The 21,564-nt window shown below is 32.0% G+C and overlaps 1 protein-coding gene across 1 annotated transcript in view; it reads left to right on the forward strand.

The window, feature by feature from the left end:
• The window catches only part of LOC149068889 (dynein axonemal heavy chain 3-like), a 130,300-nt gene that overhangs the window by 31,704 nt on the left and 77,032 nt on the right, over positions 1-21,564 (forward strand). Inside the window, exons 22-36 of the mRNA XM_089250328.1 lie at positions 1,471-1,596; positions 1,700-1,836; positions 3,186-3,387; positions 4,109-4,312; positions 7,580-7,694; positions 8,185-8,383; positions 10,024-10,132; positions 10,254-10,544; positions 11,518-11,609; positions 13,865-14,066; positions 14,430-14,582; positions 14,715-14,946; positions 15,610-15,740; positions 16,894-17,025; positions 17,417-17,677. Coding sequence (XP_089106454.1) covers positions 1,471-1,596; positions 1,700-1,836; positions 3,186-3,387; positions 4,109-4,312; positions 7,580-7,694; positions 8,185-8,383; positions 10,024-10,132; positions 10,254-10,544; positions 11,518-11,609; positions 13,865-14,066; positions 14,430-14,582; positions 14,715-14,946; positions 15,610-15,740; positions 16,894-17,025; positions 17,417-17,677 — 2,586 coding nt within the window. The remainder of the gene's footprint in view (positions 1-1,470; positions 1,597-1,699; positions 1,837-3,185; positions 3,388-4,108; positions 4,313-7,579; positions 7,695-8,184; positions 8,384-10,023; positions 10,133-10,253; positions 10,545-11,517; positions 11,610-13,864; positions 14,067-14,429; positions 14,583-14,714; positions 14,947-15,609; positions 15,741-16,893; positions 17,026-17,416; positions 17,678-21,564) is intronic.

Raw genomic sequence — 21,564 nt, forward strand, 5'->3', positions numbered from 1 at the left:
AATGGGGGGAAAAGCTTTAGCAAAATGCTTCAATCCTAATGTAATGATTGATGGTTGGATGTCTACTCGTTGCGAAAATTTATTTCATTGCAATTTATCATTCTCATTGGCGCCTCAACACCCCTCGCCACGAGAAATTCAAATCCCGACAGAAATAGCGAAGTGCGGCTTATACGGCTGAATAAATTGAATTTTTTAAATTCGACCTTGTCGGAATTTTGATCCTATCGGGATTTCTACTTGTCAGGATTTTGACCTGTCGGTATTTCGTTTTTCTTTTTCTTTCTTTCAAACCGAACACAACTCAGGTCTATCACCATTTATGAGCGATTTACTACCTAGTGAATTGTGCCGGAGGTGTAACTGTGTGTGTACCTAACAGTCTGAGTGCATATGTAATGTGTTTGATTTTTCAGTGCTGCCATCTATATTTCAGAAGGGAAGTGAGTGATGTGTTGTGATTGAATTACATTCAAAGTGCTGTTTGTAGTTCTGTTGCTCTCGTTTCGTCTGTCGGGATTGTGACTTGTCGGGATTTCATCCTGCCGGGATTATGACCCAGACCCGCGTACCTCCTGTACGCATTTTTGCGAAAGTGGCTACTACTTTTTTTGCATTCTATGATTTTCTTTTGCATTTTGCAAAAAATGTGACCATAGCTTAAACCTTGCTCTCTGGTGTATTGGTTAGCTCATTTGCCCGGTATGCAAGGGGAACCAGGTTTGATTCCCAGAGGAGACAAATCACTTTTCTTTCCAAATATCAGTTTCGGCATAACATTAAAAAAATTCAATTTCTCAGTATATCAAGTTTTGTTAAGTTTGGGATTGTAACCAATTTTTTGAATGCAATTGCAAATAGAGTAAAACTTGTATGAAACAGAATGCCAAGAGGTAGAAATAATTTATTTTAGACAGGTTTTTGGTTTATAAAGGTGCACATCAAAGCACTAATCATGGATGGGACTATCTTTTGATTCCGTCCACAAGACAGGTTTCCATCTTATACAATGTCACCTTTTTCAAAGTTTCACTGCATCTTTAAAATTTATGCTTCCATAAAATTTTATAGTAAGGATTTTCAAATAAAAATTGCCAGAAAAAATTATCAAACAAAACGGCTCTGGATCTACTGGTTGATCACTGTTCGTGAATTGCCTACCGCTGCTTTAATAAAATTTCAGAATGCTTTCTAAAAAGCATCTTACCATTATCATCAGCACAATGTCTATGAACTTATGAAAAAAATAAAATTGTCTGTAATTTTTTTCTTGTGACCACAGTTTCAACGGAAAACTTTTTTTCATCTATATACAAAATTTCTACTCAAATTTAATATAATTTGATTACTTTTAAGAAAAATAATTGACTAGAAAGTTGCATTGTAACTTCCTCAATTTAAAATATTGAACTATAAATCAATTGATCTAACATTTACAGATATGGGATTCTGAATTTTATATCTTTATAGTGTCAAGCTACTTGGTTGTACCTTGAACCAATATTTAGTTCTGAAGACATAATGAAGCAAATGCCAGCAGAAGGGGCTAAATTTCAAACAGTTGATGGTATATGGCGGGAAACTGCGAAAAACTCTGTAAGTATGCCAAATGCAGATGCACCCACATTTTTACGGGGGTTTAATATTTTTTGAATCCGATAATCAAGTTATAAAATAATTACTCTATTCTTATCAAAAGGCCCTTGATCCTCATGTGTTGGTAGCCACTTCACAACCAGACATGTTGAATCTATTGCAAAAGTGTAACACTCTCTTAGAAGAAATTCAAAAAGGCTTGAATGATTACCTTGAAAAGAAACGTCTGTTTTTCCCAAGGTAATTGAAATCTTGTTATTTAATTAAAATTTTTAGTTGCTATTAATCTGGAATCTTTAATAATTCATTGATCATCTAAAAACATCATCAAAAATTCGATTTTGTTGTGCATAAATCTATGGTAACTTCACAGCAGTGTTTCTCCACCAGGGACCCTATTTGCCCTCTTGCAGTACTGAAATATTCTAAGGTGGCCATGAGCGAAAATCAAATGGAATAGGAGCCATAACAGGTGGCTAAGAGGGCCACAAAAAAGCTGTAAAAAATTTAGATGTGAAGAAATAAAACTTTTAAGTAAAACATGGTGGGGAAATTTTGACCACCTTTGAAACTTGGTAGAAACTATCCAAAGAGCCAGGGCCATTTCAACATGTGGCATGGGTAAATACATGATCAACTTTTCGAAAGGGCTGAAGGAATTTCTTTTAGAGAGATTGTGAGAGTTTCCAAAATTAAAAACTTGTTCAAATTGACAGAAGTGGATTGAAATATAAAGGTATAAAAATAAATTACCTTTTGGGTTAGATAATACAATTGAACGACCGACGTTAGTTGACCCAAAATTGCAAAAAGGATGAACGGCTATATGCTTTTTGGAACTATTCATTAGTTCCTTCATCAGTAGCAGAAATAAAAAAAAATATTGTTAAATACTCCTTATAGCGGCAGTTACTTGCTGTTGTAGACACAAAAGAGTCAAATTCAAAAATTCGACATTGTCATATTCGTCGTCAAAATTCATTGTAGTTTTAATCCGACTTTTTTGTCTACAACAGTGAGTAACTCCCACTATAAGGAGTATTTTACAATATTTTTCTTTATTTCTGCTACTGATGAATAGTTCCAAAACGCATATAGCCGTGGTTCCTTTTTGCAATTTTGGGTCAACTAACGTCGGTCATTCAATTGTATTATAAAATATATAAAAGGTGTATATATAAAATATGTGAGGTATATATATATAAAAGTATTTTTGATATTTTAATTTTTTTTATATTTAAAAAAATTTAATTTTTGATTGTCTTGGGGATAAGTAATTTTGTTCAAAAGTTTACTTGTAGATTGGGACAGGGGTCAGTTTTTGAGAAGAAATTAAATCGTAGGTTCAATGTTCAATTCCTTTACCATTTCCTAAACCAACACCCTTTTAGGGAAGCAATAACGTAAATTCAATCTTAATTCATGTTATCTATCAAATGACTCTGTCCAGAAGAATTGTCAGTGTTTGTACACATGCATGCCCAAACCTCTCAGCAAATGACTAGCATGCTAACCACTCAACTGCCAGGCAGCAAATATGGTAATTCAAAGTTACATAGTGTATATTTTTTCTATTTTGCAATGTATAGGTTTTTCTTTCTGTCAAATGATGAACTACTTGAGATATTGTCTGAAACAAAAGATCCACATCGTGTGCAACCACATCTGAAAAAGTGCTTTGAGGGTATAGCGCGACTGAACTTCACGGAAGATGATACTATTGTAGGTATGATCTCTGCAGAGAAAGAAATTGTACCTTTCACAACTGAAATCATCCCAGCCTTAGCAAAGGTATGCTAATTGGTTATTCCTTAAAATACGATGTTTATGAATGCATACCCATAATTTTTTTAGTAAGTGTAATTATCTTTATTCTCATGCAGATATATTTAGTAAACATTTGCTGTAGTGAACATTTTTTTGTTTCAAGTCTTTTGTTCTGCTACATTATTTACCACATATTTTTTATAATAATTTTGCTAAAAAAAAACAGTGTTTGTGCACAAGAGTCCTTTCCTGGGCCTTTTTTTTGTGTCTCTATTTTTTGTGATTTACTATTGTTTATAAAATATCATTAAAGTATAAATACTTTGTACAATTACTTAATTTAATTACTTTATACAAAAAAATAAAAATGTATTGTGATTGTAAATTCCGAAAAATTTACTATCTTAAGCTGGCAACCAAAGATATGGGGACAAGGCAAAACTATTATAATTGAAAGTACACTTTATAAAGCAGTATTTAATAAGTAGAGGAAGATCCTGTACGGCCCGTAAAAGTGTTAAATAGGATTTCTCATTCATATAAAGATGTCAGTAGTAGCCAACCTAATTTGAAAGTAAAGATTTGTTATTTTTTCATACCGAAAGAAATAGTGAGGCTGCAGTTTTTTTTTATGAAAAGACTATGTTATTCCATGTTCCATTGTTGTATTTCTATATTCCATACTGTAATAAACTCATAGAAACCACCAGTTTCTTTTTTCTTATACTTTATCTCTTTCATCTAGGGAATGGTGGAAAAATGGCTTGTTGAAGTTGAATCTGCCATGAAAAAAAGTTTGAAAGATGTTATTCATAAATCCCTAGAAGCATATGCTGCAGTACCAAGGACTGAGTATGTCTTGAACTGGCCTGGTCAAGTTGTTCTTTGCGTGTGTTCAATCTATTGGACATCAGAGGTTTCAGACTCCATAGTTAATAATACCCTACAGGTATTCATGAATTGCACTTATTTCACTGAGAAAAAGAAAATAAAAATTTAACTCATAATCAGTTATATATTGATTTTTAATTTGTTATTTGACAACATTTTTAGGTAGCTACTATTGAGATAAATAACTCTCAAAATATGAAAAAGTAAATAAAATAAGCAATGAAAATGGGAGAACTGTCGTATGTTCATGAAAAATACAACAAATCTACACCAGTCAGTTGCTCCAGGGTTAATGTAGCCTTTTGGTCAATGAAAAAAATAACCTGTTATAGCACAAGTGAGTCGCTAAAATAAAAAACTCTGTCTCAATCCGACCACATGCTTTTATTTCAGTGTCACCTGTGACAAAGACATAATGTTAAAGGTAAAAAGAAATGTTTGTTTATAGAAAGTTAAAAATCAGTAAGCTTCTTTTGTAACGTCTACAAAAACATCTGTTTTTTTTTCTTTTTATCTCTTCAAAAATTATACCCTTCACCTATAAGTTGTTGGCGATAAATTTGAATGATCTGTATTACATGTGTAAGCGATAAATATGGTAGGCTTGTTCACATGTTTAAAAAAAGGGGAAGAAAAAAAATCAATGAAGAGGGTGGGGAGGAATAGTACAGACAGTAGATAATTAGATAAGAAAGTTACAGAGAGATAACAGTACCTTGCTTTTTCGCCCTCACCTACTCTTTCTCACTTCCATATACAGCATATAATAGAAGGATTAATTCTGAGAAAATACATTATATATGGGGGGTGCTGTGGAAAATTAAAAAGGGTGAAAGCTGAGGAGAACATAGAAAAGAAAAACACACGCACAACTTTGTTTCATAGGGTTACAATAAGCTTCGTGATGTGGAAAAAAGAGGTTGAAGAAACAGTCAGCGGGATTTAATTTATTCCACTGCCATTTGGTCACAGTATTATGTCCCTGATCGTAAAGAGGGTTACAGTAAGGGTGGGTTACTAATCACTCATGACAGCACATACTCCTTGTAAATATTATTCTGCCAACAGATTAGCACGGAAAAGGTTAAATTTTGTACCTATTTTCCTATTCTTAGGCTTTACGTAATATACACACGGAACACTTGATTTCCGGTGATGACCTTTCACTATCTTTGACCTCCAGAGTTTATTTTTACCAAATGTAACAGTTTGTTGCTTCGGAACAACCGATCAAAAGGTTTTTAACGTTTTGAACATTAGGTTTTTATCAGTAGAAATATGTTATCCCAATTCCATAAGATTATGGAATTGAGCAGCTAAATAATAATTAAGAATTTTAATTATTCAGTCGATCCGCCCAATCATACAGTAAGAATACAGTACAAAATTCTGTGCAAAAAACTTTTAGTAAATAAACTGAGCCAAAAAATTTCGCAATTAGCATCCTGTTCATTCTCTGATATCCGAACAAAATTACTTGAAAGACTATTATAATTTCACTAATAGAATTACAGAGTTTTACCTGACAGAACAAAATACTAAAATTCGCTTGTAATGAGAAGTCCTTTATAATGACAATTTTTTTCATGATTGTAAGCTGATGTTATAACAGTGACTTTTACTGTACTATATTGCATTGATTGCTATAGACATGAGTTGACAGAAGCATGTTTCTTCAACTATGAATTTCAAGCTCTTGATTAACATATCTAGCTCACTCGTTTTGTGTTTAAAAACTGAAAGACACTAATAAGTGGAGCCTCGGATTATATGCACTAAGAAAGTGGTAAAATACGCTCTAAAAATATGCAAATATGCACTCAAAAATGCGAAAATACACTTAAAAATGAAAAAATATGCATTTAAAAATTCTATAATAGAAATAGTGCACTTAAAATACTAAAATGTGCACTTAAAATACTAAAATGTGCACTTAAAATACTAAAATGTGCACTTAAAATACTAAATTGTGCACTTAAAATGTCAAAATATGCATTAAATACCCCAGAATATGCACTAGAAATCTTGAAAAAGTCAAATTTCGAAATATATATGAAAAATGAGAAAATATGCATTAAAAAATTACCATGCAAAAGAAAAAGCAGTTGTGTTTTTAAAATGCATTTTTTCTATTTCTTCGTGCATATGTATTCATTTACAAAAATATATATACCGCGTATGCAAAGAACTTCTACATATTTTTAATTCAGGCATTTTTTACTTTTCAGTTTGTTGTAACTGCTCAATAACAAAAATACGAGTAACAAAAGAATTTCGACACTATTTCTAAAAAAAATTTAACACTTTGACATATCTCTAGAAATAGCCTTACAATAAAACAGTTAATATTCATAAAATACCGCATAAATATGTATTAATTCACTAAATTTCTCCTGTGGGAACAAAACTGATGTTGTGAAAATATTATGAATAATATTTATGTTTTAAAAATTATAAAAAAATTAAGTGAGCTTAAATAAACCTTCAAAAATATTCACTTATACTGAAAATTCTTTGATTTTATGCATTTATATGCACTAATGCTAAAAAAGGCCAAAATATGCAAATGCATATAATCTGGGCTCTACTGATAAGTAAGATAATAATAATTTAATAACTTATGCAAATAGGCTTATGTGCATTTTCATTCAGCTAGCAATAGAAATTCAAAATATTCAACTTATTTTATTTACTCTCTTACACATGTATATACAACAATGATTATGTGTAAATATATTTTTTTGTGCAATGAATTATAATAAATGAAATAAATAAATATAACAAAGGTGGCTCATAGCCAAAATCTCGCTATGAGTGATTGCCAATGCGCTATCAAATAGCTAATGTTGAAAGTATTTATTTCTTATAATGAGAAGTCCATTATAACGACATTTTTCCACATTATTGCAAGCTATCATTATAACACTTTTTACTGCATGTGGTACAGAATATAGCCAGATTATAAATTTCTGAAGAATTCTAATGATTATTAAATATTCAATTGGGCTAGTCACCCACCAGAAGCTACTACGAGTTATACCAAGTCGTGTGTGCCAAGACTGCTATAGTAGTCTTGCGCATGCATGTGACTTGTTCCATGACTCGTTACTGCTCATAGTAGATTCCAGTGGATGACCAGCTCTAAAGTGTGGAACTTAATTTAGTTAAATTTTTGAAAAATATTGAAAATTGTAGTGTCAGCTGATTCATTTTGTGTTCATTGAAATGATATTTTAGTAAATGATCCACAACTTTCTTTACATCTATGCATACTATATCATTAAAATTCAAAAGATTTAATTGATCTCTTTCTGATTTGTGGCAGGATTATTTGCAGAAATGTAGCAAACAGATTGATGATATTGTTGCACTGGTTCGAGGAAAATTGGATCCCGGGAAAAGAATCACACTTGGAGCTTTGATTGTTGTTGACGTTCATGGTATTTCTCAAAGATTAGCCAGTACCCTTTAAATGTTTATGTTTCATTAATTATTTATTTTTTCTAATTGAAATGATTGGCTTCATTTTTTTGTCAGCATATGTTCATATGTACGTGCATTTTATTTTTACTTATTTAAAAATTGATCTATGCATTATGATTGAAAAATAATGCAAAATTAAGTACTCGTATTTACTACTTGAAACTTTTTATTCATTAATTATTAATAAAGCATCATTTATTCTATGTTTATCGTGCTCTTTACAAAATTGAAAGTTTAAAGAGCTGTCTTGAAATCAAATGATGTGTGCTAATTTTTGGTTTGGCAGTTTTAAAATATGAATTTATAAAATGTTGCAGTGGCCATATATGTTCATTTTTTATTCCGATTTGTTCTGCCTTCAGTTTTTTTCAGTGAATGATAGTGCACGTACACAAGTATTTATAGCTTACACCCTCTCCCCCATCTACATTTTATATTTCTGTTTAGCTCGAGATGAAGTGGCTAAGTTAGCTAAAGATAATGTTTCCAATGTTGATGACTTCAGCTGGCTGAGCCAATTGAGATACTACTGGGAAAATGAAACTGTTATTGTGAGAATGATCACCACAGATTTGGAATATGGATATGAATATCTTGGGAACTCTGGACGTTTAGTGATAACACCATTAACTGATCGATGTTATAGGTGAAATTTATTTTTTAATTTTTGTTCCAAGTATCAGAGTTTATTTTTATCAAAAATAGCTTTTTAATTCTTTGAACTAACAGAAAATAGTTTTTCATGTTTCACACAGTTGACACATTTTTTCCTACAGGGGTTTCTGATACAAAAACGTATTTTTTTGCTGTGATGATATAATATTTTAACATATTCTTTGTATTTATTCTGAATTTGTTTTGAAATGCAAATGGTTTCAGGGCAAGATCCAAGTTTTTTAAGGTTCCAGGAAGTTCTAAATCATATAGTAACTGCTAAAATTGATTCCTTATAGCAGTAGTGCACAAACATTTTGAAGCACGACCCCCTTTTGACCAAAAATGTTTTTTTGGCAACCCCTACATAGGCTGACCACGTGCCCCGGTTTTACAGGACATCCCAATTTTTTTGCCAGTAATATGACACAATTGCACAATACATCAAAGGGTTGAATTCAATTACAGTATTAATTAAATTTATCAAGCCTAATTGGGACTGGGGGCCAGCCTGATTAGAGAAAATAGAAATTATTGAGAAAAATTTGTTTTGAAAGCCCTGCAATGTTTATTACTTTTTTCTATACACATAATCAGTTAGGTACTTCGTAGTGAAATACCATTTCAAATGAATAAATATAATTTAAAGATTAAGCAGATAAATTTCAATTTAAAAATTGTTTTGGAGTACAGTTTGTTCCCTAGAGTAAATAGGGATGCAAAGAATGAACTAAAAATTATAAACCATCGTGTATTGACGTAAGATTTTCTACAGCATCAAGAATTCTGAAGAAAAAAACAGTCACCTAACTAGTAAATTACAAACTGAATGAGTGAGACATCATATTTTCAAGCATCTGTTAATCACATTATTTTTCAATCTGGTGCTGGTTGAGATGGCATCATGAGGCTGATAAGCTTTCGTAAAGTCCTAGCGAAAGGTATAAATTTATATATATATATTATATCAAAACTTTTTTCCTAACGTGTTCTAAAAATAGCATTTGAACCTTATTGTCTTGTACAATGAAAAGAAATAGCATAAGTCATAATGACATTGAAGTGCCCAAGATTTTAAGATTAATTAAGTGAAGATGTAAATCAGTGTTTCCCACAGTGGGCAATATCAACCCCCCCCCCCCCCCGGTGGGCAATGGAATCATCCAGGGAAAGTGGCGATTGAAGCTATGATTTTAACATAGGATTCTATTGGTTCACTTGAGTTGGAGGGGGTGACAGTGAAAGGAAAAGCTTTCTGATAAAGGGGGTGATGGAATATAAAAAGTTTGGGAAACTATGATGTAGATAGTTGAGGACAGAATTAGGGAAGTATGTTGTAAATGGATTGATATTAGATTTGAACAAAAATGCATAATGGGTGTTTGGATCCTTGTCATTTCGGTTCGAAAATGGTTTTTTTTTTACATTAAAACCAATTTATGTTCTTCATCAGTGTATAATTATTGCAAGTTCTAGAAATGCTTCAGAAATATAAGTGTTGCAATGCTTATTTCAGGAAATGTTGAGAGTGTTTAATCAGATATATTGTCTAGTTTATTTTGTGTCAGTATATTACAGTGGTACCACATGTAGTGCCAGTGTCAAATTAACTTATTTTATTTTTTCTCCTAGAACTCTGATGGGTGCTTTAAAGCTACACCTTGGTGGGGCACCAGAAGGACCTGCTGGAACAGGCAAGACTGAGACTAGCAAAGATCTTGCAAAAGCAGTTGCAAAACAAGTATGTATATGTGTATTTGTCATTTATATTACAATGAATTGTGAAGAATCTTTAATTAAATGTGCAGAGTTTGATTTACAAAGCTGAAACATTTGTTTAATTACAATTAACTCATTTCCAGTGTGTTGTATTCAACTGTTCAGATGGTCTTGATTACAAAGCCATGGGAAAATTTTTCAAAGGACTCGCTCAAGCTGGTGCTTGGGCCTGCTTTGATGAGTTCAACAGAATTGAACTTGAAGTGTTGTCTGTAATTGCTCAACAGATACACAGTATACAACATGCTATTGCCCAAAATATGAAAAGATTTGTTTTTGAAGGAACAGAACTGTCTCTCAATCCAACGTGTAATATTTTCATCACAATGAATCCAGGATATGCTGGACGTCAAGAGCTTCCAGACAATTTGAAAGTATGCTCTTTAATTATATATACTTTTTGATTTAGTTGTCAGAAACATATGCTTATATGTTACATTATCTTTATTTATGTGCATTAAAAGGATTATTTTTTCTTAGTATAAATGATGGCATTTGGCCTCAGCAGTGCCATAACTAGGCAGTTGCACCCGCACAGGGCCCACATGGAAGGGGCCCAGAAGGAGCTTAAATGCAAATTCTTGTACAGGACACAGGAATGGCTAGTTACGGCACTGGGCCTCAGTCTTGGCTGTAACTCATGAAGTATTTGTATGGAACAGCTAATTTCAGCAAAAAAGAAAAAGCATTCTCATTTAAAAAACTGAAATCTTCTAATTCAACTAAATCTTCTTTATTGTATAATAATAAAACCGTAATAATGAATTTATATGGATAGATGTGTCCAAAAGAAGCAGATTAAAAATCCAAAACTTCATAAGCTTGCAAAGAAAATTGACTTGAATAACAAAAAATATGCATCACTGTGTAACTGAATAAAGGAAAGCAGTTTAAGTATTTCATCATCATATATATATATATATATATATATATATGTATATGTGAATAATATTTAATTTATTTCTCATTCAAACCAATGGACACCCCCCCCCCCATTTTTGGTCAAGGGAGCAGTAAACCAAGTCAATTATATCACATTATTTTTAAATATATTTGACATCTATAGTGGATCCCACCTATAACGTTTTTCAAAAAACCATTTTGAAAAAATGTTCTAAATGGGAAATCTCAATGAGAATAAGTCAGAGTTGAATCCACTTAAAATGAGTCCTACTAAGCGGGAAAACATTCTAAGTGCGAACGTTGTAATAAGCAGGATCGACTGTATATTTTATGGACTTTTTTTCCACCACCTCATTGGGCAGTTTGCCTGTTGTGGCCTTTGTATTTGTATGTTATGTGTTTAAGAATAAAAGCTTTCATCTCCCGTCCTTTTATTTATATCAGGTTCTATTCAGAACTGTGGCTATGATGGTTCCTGATTATGCTTTGATAGGAGAAATATCATTATATTCTATGGGTTTTGTGGATGCTCGAAGGTATGCATATATATATAGACATATATAGATGTTTTATGTATGACAGGTATGTATATATGTAGATAGTTTATTTATCTGTAAGCTATTTGCTTTTCTTTCTGGAGAAAAAAATATTATTTTTAATATTTTTTGATTTTAAGCAGATTCAAACTAAGGGGTACAGGGAAAAGTATTTCATTGAGAAATCACCTTCACAAAATATCTGAACTTGCCAAGATAAGAGGCTTTTAAAAAGGCAAGATATCTCATTGATGCTTTCTTAAAGGGTTACAGTCAAGTGTGTACGTGTAGTGAAACCTGATGTGAAGTGTTTTTTTTTGTTTCTCTGTAATGCTTGTTATGTGTAGTGCTGCCATCTGCCACCAGTTTTTCTAACTATGAGTGAAGTGTTATGATTGAATGATTTATCGTTGTAGGACTGTTGCTCTTGTGGCGAGACTTTTTAACGGGGAGATCGGCTCGCATTTGCGCCTTAAAGTTGGGAACCACAGAAAACCAACTTCAGCCAACCACCACTGTAGGGTTCGAACCCGGATCCTCGCATCACGAGTCCGTCACTATAACCACTCGACCACCACAGCAGCCTCTGTCTCTCATAAACTTACTCTATTGTTTTTTCATAAAGGTTGTGATGTTATTTTTGATGAATAAAATTATTTCTGAACTGTTTCCAATGCGGCATTGTCATAGGACTTCTTTCTAAAAAGATTTAACTGGCTATAAGTTAAAACTAAGGCACTTGAACATAAGTCAAAATACAAAAACTGTACTGTCTCAAATTAGGGTGCCCATGCCTAACTTGAGAGAAACACCATTTTATTTTTCATTTTTTTTTTTTGAGGTGGGGGGGAGGGGGGGGTTCTGAATTCTGAATGAATACCTAAAATTTTCAATATCAATACAATGAGCTTAGACACCTTTCAGAATGTTTGTTTTTTTAACCTTTCATTGAGGGGTTAATTTTTTAGTGCAAAGTTTAAAATTTTCCCAAGTGTGGACAATTGAATGTAATGTTTTAATGTGTTAATTTTAGTCATTTTTGGTTTAAAAAATTCAATGTTATTTTTCTGATGACTTCACTTATGATGCTGTTTTTTTTTCAAGAAATAATGTTGACTTGAAAAATATTTCAAATCCACGTATTATGGGATAGTTTTTGGTATTTATGTATCTTTGCCACGAAATACTTGTGAAATCTTTCTAACATCTTGGTTCATGAGTACACTAGGATAAAGAATTTAACAAGTTCCTGTTTTGGAACTGAAAGTCATTTATACAATGAACATTGTGATCATACTAACAAACAAAAGCAATATTTTTTTTCTTTTTAATTCTTTTATGAAATGTTGATAGATTTTGAAAAATTATCTCTGCCTTATATGAGTCAGTGTACAAAGTTTTGAGATTGCTAAATTGGTGGGGTTTTTTCGACAGTACTATACAGATGAACTACATTTGGTGTGATTTATCAGAAAATAATTTTTTTTTTATTTTAGTTTGTATTACAAAAAGAATTCTTCATATGCATCTTGATTCAATAAGGAATACTTTATCACAGGGGGTTCTCAAACTTTTTCCACCCCCGGTCCCCTTTTCGCTAATCAATGCTTACACATGGCTCCCTAGAGCAGCTCAACAAAGAATCTAAGAAAAAACCTTTGTCAGTACAGCCACTCCACTGCACCCCTGACAAATGTTTGAGGCTCGCCAGGTCACTGTGGCACACAGTTTAAGAACCCCTGCCTTATCAGATAGAAAGCATCATGAACAAGGACTACTACTAAACCACACATGCACCTTGTCCATATTCCTCTGCGGAACCTTTAACGAATTGGTACATGCGGGAATGTGTGTGTATATGTAGTGAAACCTGACGTGAAGTTTGTTTCTGTGTAAGGCTTGATATGTGGCGTGCTGCCATCTGCCACCAGTTTTTCTAACTGTGAGTGAAGTGTAATGATTGAATAATTTATCGTTGTAGGTGTGTTGCTCTCTGTGGCGAGACTTTTTAATGGGGAGATCGGCTCGTATTTGCGCCTCAAAGTTGGGAACCACAGGAAACCAACTTCAGCCGACCACCACTGCGGTGGCGGTGGGGTTCGAACCCGGATCCCCGCGATGCGAGTCTGTCATTATGACCACTCGACAACCACAGCGGCCATGAACAAGGACTGCTAATTTTAAATTTGTTTTCTTTTTTATTTTGTTTTTCTATGTACTCATAGCTTATTAATTAATTTATTTTTCCCTTCTAGCTTGGCAGGTAAAATAGTGGCTACATACAGGCTCTGCTCAGAGCAACTATCCTCCCAGCATCATTATGATTATGGCATGCGAGCTGTCAAATCTGTTCTTACAGCAGCAGGCAACCTCAAATTGAAATATCCAGAAGAGTCAGAGGCAATACTAGTTCTGAGAGCCATTAATGATGTGAATTTGGCAAAATTTCTTGCTCAGGTGAGTTATGGCTGCTATATTTCTGTTTCATACTATTATTGTAATTTATAATGATAGTGGTAATATTAGAAGTATAATATCAAACTCATAGAAATATCAGATTTTTTTTTTTTTCAAACTTAAATTAAAACATCATATTTGATCTTAATTTATTATTTGGTACTGAAACAGTGTTTCTTTCATTATTTCATTTTTCCCTATTATTCATGTGTGTGTATATAGACAAGCCTGTCACTCACAAAAAGAAATCAACTAGGCCACAGGCTTTCAAAATTTGAGAATCATTGTACTCTAGCCTACATAATTTCAATTTTTTAAATGGGGTGAAGTGGTGTCATCATTTCATTTTCTTACTTTATTTAGGATGTCCCTTTATTTGAAGGCATAATATCGGATTTATTCCCTGGTATTGTTTTACCTGAACCAGATTATAAAGTTCTACACAAAGCTCTGAATGATAATATTGCCAAGAAAAATTTGCAGCCTGTTCCCTGGTTCATCACCAAAATTATCCAGGTGAGTGTGTTAAAAAATGTTTCTGCAAGTATGTATATTTTCAAAAATATTTATTTTATTTATCATTTCTATATAACTTGCAGTTCCATATCATTGCTTTTACTTTCCTCTATTTTTTCCTTCATATGTTAGATATATGAGATGATTCTTGTCCGTCATGGGCTCATGATTGTTGGTGATCCAATGGGTGGCAAAACATGTGCCTATCAAGTATTAGCAGATGCTTTAACTGATATTGAGAAGCTGGGGCCTGAATGCGGTGTTGAAGAATATAAAACACATTACAGCATCATCAACCCAAAAGCTATCACCATGGGTCAGCTGTATGGATGTTTTGATCCTGTTTCTCACGAATGGACTGATGGTAGTTATCAGTATATATATTATTTACATAACAAGTGATTCTCAGCTTTTAACTGAAATTGAGTAGAAATTTTTCTAATTGTAGTGATGATGACATTAAACAAATTCTAAGGCTCATTAACCAGTCATCTGGCCAATTTATTTCTATTTTACCCTTTATGGAAATTTAAAGCTAATAAAATATATGTTTTGATTAAAATATATATATATATTGTAAACACATTCAAACTAACTTCATCATGTTATTAGCTGTTTTTGAAAAATCATTAAAAAAAACAAATTTAATAATTGAAGTAATTAATAATTAGTTTTCTAAATTATGCCAAAAATCAGTATGACATGCTATTCTGTCATAGCCAGATGACTGGTTAAAGATCACTGGTTTTTCAAGTTAAAATGAAAATACACCAAAATTCTCTACATGAATGCCAATTTTTTTTTTTATCACAAAAATTCTTTGGAAATGGAACTAGAGTTTTATCCTTCAGCTTCTAAAATGGGTCAAATGCTTTTTTTTAAATCATTATAATTGTTATTAAAAGAGCCACAGCTTTTTAGCAATCTTAATTACAAATTAAATCTCTTTACCAGTGAAAAAATATGTATTGTTTTGTTCTTTTAAAGTATAAGTTATGGAGTGTTTTCTTTTTTTATATCTGCTAAGGTGTACTTGCCAACCAGTTTCGGGAGTATGCAAGCAATCCATCTCCAGACAGGAAATGGATTATGTTTGATGGACCAGTAGATGCCGTGTGGATAGAAAACATGAATACAGTACTAGATGATAACAAGAAGGTGACTATTAGCATAACCTCTTTTTAAATTTCACTTCACAACAAATATTCAAAAATGGTATGAATACGGTTTTTCTCAAATAAAATTTCATATGAGGAGCTTACTTTCAAGTGGGAACATTTCCACATTCACTAAATTTACAGTTGGAAGTAAGAAACATATTCCTCTGGAATGAACCGTTTTACAATAGTAGAAGAAGTGGACCCCACAGGTATCATACAGAAGTAATAGAAGAACATTTAAAAACTATGTTGAAAGGTGAGAACCGAAAAAAAATCAATTTCAAAAAGTTGAAGTGAATTTGAAAAGAAATTGAAATGTTCCCTTTTGAAAATAAGCATGTTATATATAATCTAAAATAGAAATTATTGCCTTGTTACGATTATTTGCATTGTTTTAAATCTTACTTCTCATTAATGTATGCATTTGAATGTATCTATTTTCATCCTTGAAGTGCAAATGTGGAAATTAGGAAAAATTATGAATTTTCTAAACCAATGGCATAACAACCTATAAAGTGCATGTGTTTCAACTCAATTAAAAATGATTTGAGATAGTAAATCATGTGATCAATATTAACTCTTTAAGCAACATTGACAAGATATCTTGCCTCCTTAATTAAACCTCTTCCGGCACGATGTCCTCTTAATGAAACCACCTGTTTACATTGTGTTTTATGGTTTTGGGAAAATGTCTGCCCTTCAAAGGGTTAAAAGGCTTTTATTTTAGCATTTATAAGCCTAGATATTTTGTAAAGTTAATATGTCAGTGGAACACTTTCCCCTATACTCCTTAGTTTACGTCTTCCAAAAATTGAAAGAAAGCCTTGTTTATTTTTAAAATATATTTTAAAACGAGTTCAGTGATTTCTGCTATTTGTGCTATTCTGTTACGAATAATGATATATTATCTCAACTGTGCAAGACCAAGCAGTGTTTAGCCTTCATGATTATCATGCTAAATATCAATTTATTTGAAACCAATCCAATTTTTCTTTTTTTTTGTAAAAAGAAGAATGATCTTATAATCCTTTTTAAAATCAATATCTACCAATTGAAGCATGGATAATTTTTTTTTCATCAGTGTGCTTTCATGAAAATTTTTATGCTATATGCTTTTATTGTTTGAGTCGATCAATCTTTTCCTAATTCAGCTATGCCTGATGAGTGGTGAAATAATTCAAATGAGCTCGTCAATGAATCTGATTTTTGAGCCGGCCGACCTTGAACAAGCTTCTCCAGCAACTGTTTCTAGATGTGGAATGATTTACCTAGAACCTCATCAGGTGGAATTTTGCTTTATCTATACATATTTACATATTGTCTAATGGTCATGTTCGCAGACAGAGTTTAACTGTAATCACAGGTTAAAGGATTAGAGCTCAGCGCAGATTGGTTAAAAACCCGAATTTAACTGATCTGTTTCAATCTCTAATTCTTTAACCTGCAATTGCAGTTAAACTGTCTGTGAACGCGGTTGTTAGTGCATCAATGTTGTTATTTATCTTATTTCTTAAAATTTACCAAAAATATTTCTGGTCATTTTTTGTTTAGTTTTCACAAAGGGATTTTTTTCCCTTTATTCAGCCAAAATTGCCCAAAATTTTTTTCACAATTATTATTTAACTATTTTTTCCAAAAAAATACTTTTTTTTTTTTGTTTTTCTCCTCATTCAGTTGGGCTGGAGACCAACAAAGAAATCATATTTAAACACCATAACTGATGACTTAGATGAAGAAGACTTGCAACTAGTAGATGACATGTTTGAATGGATTGTGGATCCTGTGCTTCATTTTTTGACTCACAATTGCCAGACATTTATGAAAACTTCCTCAATTCATCTAGTGCATTCTTTGACCAAGCTATTTAATTGTTTACTTCATGACATGCTAGACTCAAAAAGTAAAGATTTGGATCCAGCCGTGAGAAAAACTGAAGTACAGTATTTTTTGTTCAACTAAATTTTTTAATTGATTCCTAGATTTTCAGCATTCACTATTCTCTGTTGCTTACTTTATATCTTTTTTGTTAATGCAGTTTTTCCCCAACCAACAGTGCTCACTCCTGTAAGTCTATGGGGGAAAATAATCAGTAACAACATAAAATATAATGGAGAATGTCCTTGTATAATGAGCAATGAGGTTATGCAAATCGCACAGGCATTTTCCAGGGAGTACATGAAAAATTGTCTTAGTAGCCAATGTCCGGCATTTATAATGATAATATTACATAAGAAATTGGTTAATTGGAACTTTTTGGGTATGCTTATTTGTTCTGATTTAGCAACTTTGAGTCCACAAAAATATTCTATATGCACATGGAACCATTACTTTTTAAATTAATATGTCATACTATATAGAACTTCAGAGATGGGATGAAATTTTCTAGGATTTGAGTAATTTTTTTGTTTTAATTTTCGGGGTGTAAAATTGTTGACTTTTAAATATCTGTTTTTGTGGATAAGTGGAGTATGAGCATTTGCTTTTGTATCATTCTACATTTTCCCCCTGAAACAATAGATATTTTTACCATTCAGTAAACTGCCTCGATAAATAGACGCTAATAACCAGAACTAATTGGTGAAAACTTTTGAAAATAGGAAGGGAGTAATTTTTTTTGTTATGACAACAACATGACAAATAAGTGAATACAAAAAGACAAGAACTGTAACACAGAACAGAAATACATACGTACATAAAATTAGGAAAATTCACTCTATGACCCCAAGAAACTAGAGTGTCCTTCCAGCAGGTCTATAAGAATGGTCTATTATCTGTTAGTTAAGTGGCGACTGTCATTACATTTTTCAAAAATTTGTCAACTTATAGTTAAGGTTTTAGGAATTTATTTCACTTTTTTTTTTAATTTAAGATAAACACAATTCTTTACTTAATAGCAAGTTATATATACACATTTACATTTCAATCTTATGTTAAGTGTGATGCTATCTTAAATGTGATATATAGATGTTACGTATACATTTTTTTCAATCAATATATAAGTCAGTATGTAATTTCTCAAGTATAACTCATGCAAGAATATGTGAAGCAAAACAAAAAGCTCATAGTTTGTGAAGATTGACTTTGGTATGCATATGTAGAACGATTAAAATTTCAAAATATTTATTTCTTGCAATATGCCAATATTCACAAAAATAATTAGGATCACACAAAACCATATACAGAAAAAATAACCATACAAAACCATATATGTTTCTCAAGAATCATTAATATTTATTGCATAATTGCTTCATAGTTTGTCTCTCTTGCAAATGAATAAATTTTAAAATTGGAATTCATATTATTTTTCATTTGGTTCATTGTGTGAAAAAAATTTTGTATTTTAGGTGTAGTAAAACAAACTTTTTTTAAATAATGTTTTATTGACTCTTGGCCTTGATAAATATTTCTATATCTAGTTGATGTTCCATTACTTTTCATTGTTAGCCATGTGTAATTTACTGTTACAAATTTTATAATCCTATATATATATATAGATTTGTCTTATGTTAAGAGTGTGACACTCTGCTTTATTTTTGTTAGTGTTTGTTATTATAAACCTTATTTTGTTGCGTTATTTAATCCCTGTATATTTATATCATATGCCCCATTCCAGGCACAAATTCCATATGTTATTAGTGAATAAATCCATGCATAAAATATGTCTTTTAGAAAGTTGTCACCAATTGTGTTTTTGAGTTTATATGATTGCTGTATAGATTATAATTTTTTAAACTATTTTTTCACACTGGAAATTCCATTTTAGATCATCCTGAATTATAATTCCTAAATAGTTATAGTTATAAACTCTTTCTATTTCTTGACAATTACATTGTAGGCTCAATTTAAGCATAATGTATTTAGTTTTTGGGTGTTTAGTTTTAATTTGTTTTTATTTAGCTAGGTGTTAATCTTGAGTAAACCTTCTTCAACCCTTTTCTCAAAATCTACCATTCCTAAATCTTCAACATATAGACTTGTGTCATTGGTGAATGAGATTAATTAACCATTTAACTTCATTTTACATAAATCATTAATATAAACAAATGGCCCAAGGACGGATCCTCATGGGACTCCTTTCATTACATTTTGGAATGTGCTGATTTCACCATTTATCAGCTTCTTTCCTTTTATAGTACTGTGAAACCTCTCTAAGATGGACATTGTATGAGATGGAAATCTGTCTAAAACGAAATATTATTTCAGTCTGTTGATGTTCCGTTTCGCACAAGTTTCACTGTAATATGTTTTAAACTAATTTAGTACATTGTCTCGTATGCCTGCTTAGAAGAGTTTTTTTGTTAGAATATCTAAGTCAACATAATTGAATGCTCGTTTTAAGTCTTAAAAAACTATAATGAAATATTTGTTAATTAATCTGTAGTTTGAATGATTACTTAATTCAATGATAATCATTTCTGTGTTTTGTTTTTTGAAAGCCATATTGGTTTGATGCAAAAAAGTGTTTGTTATTCCAAAAACTGATTAGTTGTTTTATAATACATTTTCCTTTATTTTTGAAAAACTGGAAGAATTGATATTGGTCTATAATTCATCAAATCATTTATATTCCCTGCTTTATAAATAGGGTTTACAAGAGCATATTTTAATTCATCATAAAATAACCCATTTGTTATTGACAAGTCAACATTGTTTTGAATAATATCCAAGTGATAAAAGGAGATGATTTTAAGCATTTTGGTTGTTAATGTATCGTAAGCATTTTAGTTGTTAATGTATCCACTTGCTTTATTATCTTTTAGTTCTGTTATTATTCCTTTTAACGTTTCATTAGAAGTTTTCGAGTAAAACATTGAGTTAATGGAATTATTGAATATACTCTTAATCCGATGCTTATAGTGACAAGATAAAACGTAATGAAAACTTAACAATTTAATATACGAAAGAAACATAACGTGGTACAATTCCAACTGGCATTTTTTTCTTTTTTTTTACAATCACCAGGAGCGTGAGGAGGGTGCGCCATCTATACAGATAAGAATGCACTACAGCACTCCCCCTCCAGTCGAAGACGAAACATTTAAGAGAAGAAAAATTGAATAATAATCATACAAATAATAAAAAGAAAATTGCAATACATATACTATACATAATTGCGAATCATATTGCTAATTTCGAAGGGTCAATACGAAATGGCACTCTTCGGCCAGACCTGGAAACATACTGATTTTTGAACGTGTCACATAAATTATTATTTAACATAAAACATGACTTAAGGCGATCTATGGATACATTTTTATGATTGCCATTAATGTTCAACATAAAATATTTATCAGTTCTTGAAATAACTTCAAATGGTCCGGTGTATGGTTGTTGTAGAGGTTTGCGTACACAGTCTTGTCGGACGAATACTGATGGAGAAGTTAGCAGGTCTGTCGAGATGAAGGGATTAGACGAATTGTGATGAGAGGTTGGTACTGGCCTCACACGGGAGAAATGGTCTCTCACTCTCTGCAAGAAGTCATATCAAGGTAGGACGTGTCGCTCACCCAAGTGCCGGAAGAGTTCCCCAGGAAGGCGTAGGTCTGTGCCGTATACCAACTCAGCGGTTGATGCTTGGAGGTCTTCTTTGATGCTGGAATGTAACCCCAACAGGACTGTAGGTAGAACCTCTGTCCAGTGTTCGTTACCTTTGAGGACACACATCAGAAAGGCTTTGATATCGTGGTGGAATCTCTTAAATTTAATCAAATAAAAACTTAACAATTTAATATACGAAAGAAACATAACGAGAAGGAAGTGGTACAATTCCAACTGGCATTTTTTTCTTTTTTTTTACAATCACCAGCAGCGTGAGGAGGGTG

Source organism: Pholcus phalangioides, unplaced genomic scaffold (assembly GCF_987345545.1).
Source record: "Pholcus phalangioides strain wild (caught in Gottingen) unplaced genomic scaffold, Ppha-v1.0 ptg000024l_1, whole genome shotgun sequence".
In the NCBI taxonomy this organism is placed as follows: Eukaryota; Metazoa; Arthropoda; class Arachnida; order Araneae; family Pholcidae; genus Pholcus; species Pholcus phalangioides.